This window comes from Eleutherodactylus coqui, chromosome 9 (genome assembly GCF_035609145.1).
Source record: "Eleutherodactylus coqui strain aEleCoq1 chromosome 9, aEleCoq1.hap1, whole genome shotgun sequence".
Classification (NCBI taxonomy): domain Eukaryota; kingdom Metazoa; phylum Chordata; class Amphibia; order Anura; family Eleutherodactylidae; genus Eleutherodactylus; species Eleutherodactylus coqui.
In genome coordinates, this window is record NC_089845.1 from 110,267,672 (window position 1) to 110,278,926 (window position 11,255).

Here is an 11,255-nt window from a genome sequence, read left to right on the forward strand (position 1 = left end):
GTTCTACAATGAGATCCCGATATAACGCTTAAAGCAGTCAATTTACGAACCCTTACAATAGATGTGGTCGTACATATGACCTCTACCGCCCTGACTCCCACCTGCCAATCCTTTTCACTACTTCTGCAACAAGGAGCAAGCGGGACGCTTCTGTTGCCGCCTCACTCTGAACAAGTGCGAGCCAAAAACAGAACTGTCCAGCCCCAAGCCTTTCCATGCCTTACGAAAGACCGTTCTAAGCTGGAATCTGGATAGGAACGCACCATCTGTGTGACACAACAGTCCCTTGCTCACCCCTGACTTGCATGTACACTTCCCAGCAACTTGCTGTATACCATCTGCACCCTTTTTACTTGACCTATCGCAATCCTTTTTTCCCTCTCCTTTCTGATCCATTTTTGAATGCTGAATGCAGGTCTCCAACCGTCCCCCACCCCCAATCAATCTAAGGTCCTCTGCATACCAGTTGGATCCTACCTTTACTGTGAGACCAACCGCAAAGGCCCCCCCCCCCCCAAAATGCCAGAGAATACGCTGTTCTGAATAAAGCTACTTCAAAATTTATAGTACAAATGCCTTCCAATGCCAAACCCAACTTTTCCAACTTATTAAACGGAACCGGCCTCCTACGTCCAGTTTATCCCTTCCTTTTCTAAAGCTCTTACAGCTTGACATACCAAAAATTGTTTTGTTACATCAGTTAGCCCCTGCATCTTAAAACCAAAAGCTAAGCCTGCTATAAAGCGATTTTTGATTTAGATATTGACACTCCCCTAGTTGACGCGTTCTCCACCCAACTCAATAAGGCACCCTGTCTATACTCCTCCGTCCCACTGTTCCCTGATTTCACTCAGCCGCGTCAGCAGTCTCCCCCCCCCCCCCCCCCCTTCCCCGATGACCGTGGGGCTCAGCAGCGGGGGGCGCGTCCGGGCTGCAGTGCACAGACACCTGCCCTCTCCTGCAGCTTGCTTCAGGACTTCTGAGGGCCTTGTTGACCTCTTCCTGGATCCACGCCGTCCCACTCTCAGCTGCTGCCAACCGGATCCTCTGGATGAAGTCTTCCATTGTAAGTGCCATCTTTTTCCTGACTCTTCTCCCACTTCCCTTCTTTGTTCTGCCGCTTCCTTTTTCTTATGCCACTTTCTTTCTTTTTCAGCTTCTTCTATATACTTCCCACTTCTAACTTCGCTGCTTCCCCATCTATCTCTGTCACACTGCCCGTTGACCATGTCATACGCGGCCTCCTCCCACAGCCCTGCGTGCCTCCACTCCGGCCTCTCTTACAAGATGACTACTTGCAGAACAGCTGGCTTGAAGCTGTAACCTACACAAACCTGTACAGAGCGAGGTATGGAGAGAATCCTTTTTCAAAATAAAACCATAAATGGCGCAGTGCATTAACATCCCAGTCACGGCAGCGAATCCTGACCAACTGGAAAAGTGCCCAAAATGTGGCCTTCCTGCCACAGACTTTTAAGCATTGCATATAGTCGTGCGCACAAACAAATTTTTGGGGGAAATCTATAGCACAGTACATCCAAACTAAATGAGATAACGACAGGCGTAAACGGGCTCTCCCTACGTTTCCATGTCAGGCCGCAACAGACATGACCGAACAACAATCCATCTCACCCTTTGTGCATGAATTCCTCCTAGTGGCCAAGCATACAATCCTGAAACACTGGCTTTCACAGACATTCCCCAAGGCAGCAGAAGTTATGGCCCAACTCACGCGCGCAAATAGCCGTGGAAAGAATAGAAGTAGAGGCACTGGGAAAGGGGTGCAAAAAAAGCTTTAAAAAATTGAGGGTATTTCTCACTTCCCACTTCTCAGAGGCGGAAATATCCGCAATAGGAACTCCATTTAGATATACAGAAAGGTACCTAATGGAGGAACTGAGGGGAACGCTGGGCAGACTAGCGGTGAATGGAGAACAAGCAAGGGACAGGGAATGCCCAACCATACGGCAAAACAACCTCTGGTGCATCTTGTAATAAACTTATTTGCTTCACTTACCCTTTCCCCAACCCTCCTTTATTCATATCCCACCCAAAAAAAAAAAGTAACTTTAAAATGTATTTAGCACTTCCTAAAACTCCTAACCTAACGTGACATCATATGTCATTGACTTGGAACAAAGGGAAAGAATCCATCGGCTTAATGCTGAGCCCCCTCCGGCAGTGATCGGGCGATCTTTGTAGAGAAGTTAAGTTTAATGACCCTTTAATAGGTTAGAACTATGGCTGACTATTACATTAAATCCGATTTCTAGCATACTGTATAACTAGAATCCTCTCCTCCTGCTAACGAGAATACAGAGCTCCTCTGAACCGTTTAGTGCAATTACATTGTAACAAGGCTGTTCTAATGAATAGAAGAAAAACTAGCTATGTACTGCAACTTCAGTTATGACGTACCGGTCTGCTCTTTCATAATACTTTGGACCGTGACCGAAATCAATATTCCTTGTATGAAACGTGTGGTCCCGGGTGATTCAGGAGAATGTCAAATATGCCATGCCTGACAAACGTGATCAGGTAATCTCGTTACCTTTTGGCTTATGCTTAGCAGAACAAGTGACCTTTGCCGTACATACAGCTAATATCTTATCTTATACAGTGATATCGGGGCCAAAGTACATAAGTTACACATGCAGGGCAAAGTTTATGACCAACTTTTTATTTTCTTTTGTCAGAAATGCCCACAAAATCTGAAAGGCTGATGGCAGCCAAACTGCAACTCAGTATGACACAGTAGTTTTACTCCTCCTTATCTACTAGACTCTCAAGGTCCAGTTAGTCAGGCAAATACTTGGACCAAATAGCATTAGAAACAAGCGTTTCTTTGCGGCAGGGGTGCCCAGGCTTATACCTTGAGTAGACTTGGTGTTAGCTGATGTATGTGTCATAAGGAGGTATCAGAAGGGCAGGCCAAAGGTCAGGGTAAGCAGCAGACATGGTGTCGTCCAAAAACAAGCAGGACAATGGAAAAGTATTCTTTGGTCGGCTACCAATGAAATGATCCATGTTGAAATACCATTCTGATCACTTTATTTATTTATTTTTTTTCACATAAGCCACACGATTGAGTGTTTTTATCCCTAACATCTTCACTTATTTACATTAAGCGCCTAATTTGCTCCATTCGAACCTGACCAAATTGTCATAAACTCCTTCAAAGGCTTTCAGTATAGGAACAAGTTTTTCAGTATTTGCACCTGATCTTGAAGAATCTGTCATGAAGCCCCTTCCCACCCACTCCTACCCCAAACTAAGGTTTAGATGGACAAAGACATAGATTCCGAAGATGTATTTATAATTTCTGAGCTCCCTTAACCTCCCCCGTTGTAATGCAGACAGCCAAGCTCTGACTTTTTTTTTTTTTTTTTCATTAGGCCTTAATGGTAGCCATTTAAAAGTTAGCGATGAACGTGTTAAACAGATGCACAGCATTGTCCCTCATCACCCATAGGCTATAATGGCATCCTTTTAAACCGTTTTTCTTGTTTTAATCACTTAGAAAAAACAATAAAAAATAAATAGATTTGTAAGAAAAACATGCATGTGAAATTGAAGCCATTAACAGTGTGAAAAGGGCCTAAGGCTAGCACTGCCAAAAAATGGTAGTCAAATCCCCAAAAAGTGTTTAAAAAAAAATAAATAAAGGGGGGGGGGGACTTGCCATAACTACAGACACAGCTTTCCAACATGAAACTGTAGACTTCCTGCCCACACTCAAATGCCTAAATCTGCCAAAGGGAATTGGTCAGTTTTTCTGGTCCTTTTGCAGTATCAGGCACACAAATTACAGCACTGACTGTTCTGTCTGCGAGTAGCTTGAAATCTAAATGTAGTCCTCACTATTCATGAGCTGTAACTACCCACCCCTTCCTCTACACCAGGGGTGTCAAACTCATTTTCACCGAGGGCCACATCAGGCTTATGGTGAACTTTAAAGGGCCGATTGTAAGACAGTACAGTACGGGCTCGTTCACATAAGCGTATTTTCGTACACAATATGCAGTGAATAGAAGCCATTGATTTCAATACATCATTCCCATGATGTATATTCACACAGCATGACCTTTTTTGTTGCATACTACGCACCCCGATAGGCCATTGAAGTGAATGGGCCGCGCAAATACGTGGTGAATGCGCAGGAAACCTATGTATTCGCTGCATATTTGCGCACCATCTCAGTGGGCCCATCTGCGTTCTTTTTTGCATGCCTAAATATGCAGGCATAAGCGATTTTTCGATTGTGCAAATACAGTGTATTTGTGCGACCGAAATATGATTATACCCGTGTGAACGAGCCCTAATAATGACCCCTATAGTGGTCGCAATAGTAGTAATAATGACTCTTAGTGGCCCCAGTAAAAATATTGACCCCAACAGTGGGCCAATTAGTAATAGTGACCCCCACAGTGGCCCCAGTAGTAATAGCAACCCCCACAGTAGTATTCACCCCCTTAGTAGTAGTAATCCACAGTAATATTATCCCCCTCAGTAATATAAACACCACCACCACCGCCATATACTTACCTCCTCCTTGCTGTCAGCGCCGCTCTCCCTCTCCTTGCGCTGAGCCTGGGTGCACACTGAAGTCAGTGTGTAGCCCGGAATGCTTCCTCCCTGAGTCCTCTCCTGCGGAACTGAAGAGCAGGGGACTCAGGGTAGGAGGATCCCGGCTGCAGACTGACGTCAGAGTTTGTGCCGGGATCAGCGGTAATAGTGCGATTACCAGCGGGGGAGCTGCGGCACCCCAGCTGGTAATCAGTACAGTGGTAAGCGGCCGTCAGCCACAAATTATGAGGCAGCGGGCCTTGTGTTTGACACATGTGCTCTAGACACTGACTGGGGAACTGTCTCCCTAGAAATGGTAATGGGAAGAGTGCGATCATTCAGTGGCCAAAAGGAATAAGTTATGCTAGCCCACAGGTTCTGAATATCGAGGACTACTTCCTGTACATGTGGCTGCTACTAATAGTTGGTCAGAAACTTGAACTTTATTACACAGAAATAGAAGACTGACATATCCCTGCAATCAGCATGCCTGTTCCTTCCTAATGATGCTCTCAGAGGTCAGCGTAAGGATGGGGACAAATGCATTTTACCTATAGATTAATTTAGCATAATTTTTGTGCACCCCCCCCCCCCCCTCCATTCCCAAATTGTATGTAAAATATAACTTAAAAAAGAATGCAATGATTTAGAAATTTCTTATAACCATATTTTATGCACAATAGAACGCGTATCAGAAGGTGGTGACACTACTTTTTTTCCCCATTTTTAAATTTAACAAAAAAAAAAGAGAGATTCAAATATGGTTTATGCTTTATTTTTTTTTTACTTTTTTTTGCTTTACATTTTACACAGCGTCCCAACTTTTTGGGAGTTTAATCTGATTTAAATATGCTTTCTTGCAGATTATTGTGCTAGTAAATTTGCAGCCATTGGATTTGCTGAATCTGTTGGCCTTGAAATGTTGGCTTTGGGAAAGACTGGAGTGAAAACCACAATTGTTTGCCCATATTTTATAAACACTGGAATGTTTGATGGATGTACAACCAAGTAAGTGTTACAATAAGCACTAGATTAGGCTCCTACCCCAAACATTAGATGGACTACACAATTCTGGCTGAATCTACCACAAAGCTGGCCAACACTCATGTGATGCAGAACATTTTGTCAGTACTATCACTTTGTCTGTCTGTATATGATGGTGAGTTACATGCTCCACCCCTGATCACATGGTGGTGGTGATGTCATTGTGGGTCCTACAGCATAATAAAACATGCATGGCCTGACAGCAGCTGTGTGCTCACAGGACCTATGATGTCACCATCATGTGTATCAGTCACCTGGGCTCTGACCTACGGCCCTGATCACATGGCTGTGATGTCACAGGTCCTTCACTTTGCAGAGCCATGCATGTGATAGATGGAGAAGCATGTAATCAGTCACCTGTGTGAAGAAGTCTGGGGTTGCATGACAAGGGTGTGATCAGTGTGTGCAGGACTCTGCTGTGTTGGTTGTGATCCCTGTTGTGTGTGTGTGTGTGTGTGTGTGTGTGTGTGTGTGTGTTGCGCATGTAGCGCAGAGGGGTTTGTATGATGCACATGTAGCAGAGGTGTGTCGCGCTGCACACACACTTCTGCTACATGTACATGTAGCAGCGGGATATGTGATGCACACGTAGCAGAGGGAGGTAGGGGAGGTGTCGTACATGTAGCAGAGGGGTGTGTGTGACGTGCATGTAGCTGGACTATGGTCATTTCTGCAGCAGCACGGGAGCTAGTATGTGCGTGGACGAGTGTCGGGTATCGTTTGCCCAACAGTCGTCCGGTCTAAAAGGGCATTTGGTGTCCCTGCAGTAGGACACTTTGTCATAATCTAGTAGCCAAGGGACCCTTCTAACAAGTAACTTGTCCAAAGCAGACCACTTAAGGTATACTATAACTAGTGCAGACAAATACAGTCACTCCATTGCAAACAATCAGGTTTCAGAATTTTTACAATTTCAAAGCTTTTATAAACTGATTGTGACGGGCGACTTATCTATTAGCTGCATTCGCTTTTCATATATTTGGCCCGTATCCTTTTAATTGACAGTTGTAGATTATGTCCATTGATCAATATAACATTTGACATGTCCTCTCTTCTGTAATCAAGATGGCCTAGGTTGATGCCAATTTTAGAGGCAGACTATGCCAGCAAGAAGATCGTTGATGCCATCCTGAAGGAACAAGTGTACTTGGTGATGCCTCGCAGTCTCTACCTCATATTTGCAGTCAAAAAGTGAGTTTGGGATTTACATAATTAAGCTGAGCATAAAAAAGATAAGAAAATCTAATCGGCCTTAACACTAAAACTTCCAGGTGACGGGAATGATAATCTTGTGACAATGACACCTTCTAATGTCCAAGGATGGGATATACTGGGCAGCAAGTGAACAGGCTTCTCAAAGCTGATGGGCTGAAAACCTGAACGGGCAGTCATAAGGATGTGGGACGGTTTGGGGAGGACCCAATTGTAATGACTGAGTCAGAGCATGTATGGATTGGGTGGGGTGTCAGTCTCATCCATGGAGGCAGTAGCTCACAACTTACAGGTCTTAAAGCGTCTGCTGCTAATGTCTTGGCTTCAGATCCCACAAGACCCCTCAGAGGTCTTCTGGACACATGCCTCATTGTATCAGCTGTTATGGTGGGTAGGCAGGTAGCTTTACTGCTGCGGCTGACCGGTATAGACACCAGTCCTGGTAATCTGATGATGTGCTGCCATATACATATCTCCACATTTTACACACACAGCAATTTGTGTTTTTGTTTTTTTTTCTTTTTTTCTAATAAACTCCCTCTTCTTTGTCTTTAGTATGATATCTGTAAAATTGGGAGTTTTACTTGGGGACTACTTTGGAGCATTTCATTTCATGGATCATTTCAAGGGCCGTGTCAAGAAGGACTAACTTCAGCCTGCACCGCTATTGGCATTAAGATTGCCTCTGAATGTAATACATAATATCTCATGGAACAGCTCAGCCAAGAAGCTTTCAATTTTTTTTTCATGTTTGTGTAATGTAATTAGTAATTTTATATATTGTATCAAATGGCTTTCTTCTGCACTGGGTGGTATACCTGTCTGTATAGTAGGGTTGCTATTGGCCTCTGGCTGGGACCTATAATAGGAGACCATTATTACTATGGGGGACCGTTCTTGCTATTGGGGCCACTGTAAGGGCAACCATCAGGGATTGTTCACATGGGCGTAAATGCATGTTCGTTGTAAATGCGCTGCATAATTGCACAATCAAGTCTCTTGCACTCGTGTTTTTCGGCCACTCCGGCATGTCTTTATGTGCACAAATACTCTGCACGTTTGCGCACCCCAAAAAATAATGCAGACTGGCTCATTGAAATGGTGCGCCAATACACAGGGTTCACTGCGTGTTCACTACAATGGCCTATTGCGATGCGCAGTACGCACCTAAATGGTCATACTGCACATTTTCTTTACACATCTGCACATTGCATTTAAATTCTCATGTGAACGAACTCCTTAAAATCAACCGGTCTTATTCACGGCATATTTTGCATGCCAAAAATTAAGACTCTGCCCGAAAAAGTCCATGTCAACAAGCCCTTCTGCGTAAGTACAATCGGCTCTTTGATGGCAGCCATAAGGCTCATGTTGCCGTCTGTGAAAAATGGACTTTGACACCCCTAAGGGCCATTGTAAACTGACCGATAATCATTTAGCGCTTTGCTGGATTGCGGAAATGCTAAAAAATAATCGTTCAATGTGAATGCCGGCAATGACAATGACAAACAAGAAGTCGTTTTATGCCTGCAGAAACTGGACGACAAACAATATTCGGCCCATCTAGGAGTGACCACCTGTTTACTGTGAATGGAGGTGGGTGGCCGGAACGATCTCTATACGCTCCACCTCCATTCACGGAGTGACCATTAGGGGTCGCAACTGTCAAGAAAAGCAAGATGGAAGACCCAGCCCTAGAAAACAATTAGTGGATATATATTTATTTATTTTTTCCTTCCAGCAGAGGGTGTTTTTTTTTTTTTTGTTTACAGATGCGTTCATAGTTGCTTTAGTGCAGATCTGCAACGGATTTCACCCTTCCAATTGAGGTGACCTCTGCTAGGGATCAGGACTAAAATCTGCAGCAAATCGGCATCCTTAAAGGGGATTCCCAAGATAAGCATTGAGTGCAAAATGACCACTGCTTATTCCAGAAACCTTCTTGGCACCTGAGTGACGCTTTTCCTTTTCCATGCTCACCTAGATCTCCCTGATTCATAGTGCTGGGCCTTCATTAACTATGATCGTCAATCTCTTTCCATCTGAGTGAGTGTTACTATAGTATGTGCCTACAGACCTCCTACTGCTCAGTGTCTCTACCTGTACCAAGATATTCTTTAATACTAAGCTTCATTGTTGATCAATCGATAGCCATGTTATACGGTGGTCATTTTGACTTTTAGCTGATAATTCTCCTAAATGAGAGCTTTTTTTTGCTGCATTTTGACAATTAATAAAAATAACCTTTTTGTTACTAACTCCAGTGTGTTTGCTTTTTGACCAATGTAAGTACATTTATCTGAATAATTTATGTGAAAATTCCACACATCCTCCCCTATGGTCAGTTCCCATCCCTGACCTCTAAGGGTGGGTTCATTCCAGTCAGGATTCCGTCTGTTTAGGTTTTGGAGCAGAGAAACAGAATTAAAATGTCCCCAAATTTTTTTTTTTTTTTTTTAACCCTTTTGACCACCCATATGTGTTTTCAAGTCCTGGGTGTCTGGGCCTTATTCTACAGGGCTGTGAAAACGTGTTTGCCCTGTAGAATAAAGGTCTGGGAGTGAGACTGCTCCCTGGACTCACGTGATGGCAATTATCAATGGATAATTGTGATCACATAACTTAAAAAATATATATATATTTAAAGTTTCATCTCCCGTCACAGATGTGATCTTGCTGCATGACAGCGCAGAGGCCAGGGAAGTGGTGGAAAATTTAAAATATCCTTGCACCCAGCTACCTATAATGCTTATGTACTCTGCAAGAAGTCCCAGGAAACTCTCTCACTTTCCCTCTGTTCCAAGAGCTGCTTCTTGAGCACAATACACCCAGGGGGCAGGCATCCAGAGAGGTGTTGGGAGCAGGAGCTCTAGGCATGAAAAGTGCAGCATGCTCACACCAGATCGAAGTTAGCAGGTGCTGTTCTCCCTTCCTGAGCAGTCTTCACCCAGGATGCTGCAGGCGCAGTTTACCCAGGCCAGATTCCACCCCACCACGGTCCAGACAGGTTCTACATGAGGGGGGAGCGGATGGGGGCACAGGAAAGCAGAATAAGTGGCATTTTTTTCATGTACATATCCCTGTGGACTCAACAGTACTTTAAGGTTTGCACTATGCATGGAAGGGAGGACAAGTGGTGGGTTTTTTTTTTGTTTTTTTTTGTTAGTTCATCTGCCTCCTGTTCGTTATATCCTCTGCCCCCTGTATTTTTACCAAAATCATGGGACAACTAGCAGCCAGTCTGAGACCTAAATTGATAATAATCATACTAGACAACATAGTGGTGGCAGACTCTTAGGAACATATAGAAGAATATCTAGCAACAATAGTCCATCTTCTCCAATACCTTTTGGGTGGGTAATCCGTTGGAAAGAAATTGGATGTGACCCACAGCCAGAGTTTTTCTAGGCATCTTCCTAGATTCAAAAAAACAAATGTTCCTTTTTCCTCAAGAAGGGAGAGGGAGAGAGACTTACATTTAGTCGGGAAGTTCCTAAAACACAAAATCTGTAGTATAAGGGCAGCAATGGCACTATTGGTGAAACTCGTGGCATGGGCTCGGCCGAGAATCTTACACGGGGTAATTTTTGCCGCATGGGACAGAAAACCATCTTCTGTAGAAAAGATTGCATATAGGCAATACAGTGAAAGCAGCTCTGGCCTGGTGGCTTTCGATCCAGAATCTCTGAAGAGGCATGCACTGGTCACAGGATTTAGGATGGTCCATCACAACAGATTCCAGTGCAAGGGGCTGGGGAACACACGTAGGGGATCTCAAGGAATCTGGCCTCAGAAGATAAACTGCCATTCCTCAAATGTCAGAACTTTTAGCGGTCTGCAAATGCCTACAGAGAATAGAGGGGGCTATCCAGGGCAGACATCTAAAAGTCCTATCGGACAACGTGACGGCAATAGCCCACATCTGACGTAAAGGGGGAACAAGATGCAGGGCCTTACAGAATATAGCGCAAAAGATCGTTCTGTGGGCAGAAAAAATGTATCGCTGAAATTGATACATCTGAGGGGAGAGGGTTCTGATCCAAAAAGCAGACTTCCTGAGCAGACAACACTTAGATCCAGGGGAATGGTCTCTTTCACAGGAGGCCTTCAATGCCCTAACGGCCAAATGGGGAACACTGCGCACAGATCTCTTCACAATGAGAAGGAATTGCTAGCTGAAAAGATTCTGCTCTCTCAATCCAGAGGACCACCCAGCACCAATAGATGCCCTAACTCAGGACTGGGGCCAGGGATTAGTTTATGTATTCTTTCCAATGCCATTGATTCTGAGGGTCCTTCAGAGGTTTGCTGTTAGAAATGCATTTTTATACAAATAGCCCCTTTCTAGCCAAGAAGGAGCTGATTCGGGCTTCTAAAGATCCTAAGTTGGCAAGATCCAGTCCTACTACCAGTACGGCCAGACCTCTTAACTC

The 11,255-nt window shown here is 44.2% G+C and overlaps 1 protein-coding gene across 1 annotated transcript in view; it reads left to right on the top strand.

The window, feature by feature from the left end:
* The window catches only part of SDR16C5 (short chain dehydrogenase/reductase family 16C member 5), a 29,442-nt gene extending 20,362 nt beyond the window's left edge, over positions 1-9,080 (top strand). Inside the window, exons 5-7 of the mRNA XM_066578306.1 lie at positions 5,430-5,574; positions 6,676-6,801; positions 7,378-9,080. Of these exons, the coding sequence (XP_066434403.1) occupies positions 5,430-5,574; positions 6,676-6,801; positions 7,378-7,471 (365 nt within the window). The 3' untranslated portion in view covers positions 7,472-9,080. The remainder of the gene's footprint in view (positions 1-5,429; positions 5,575-6,675; positions 6,802-7,377) is intronic.
* Positions 9,081-11,255: the final 2,175 nt, after the last annotated feature.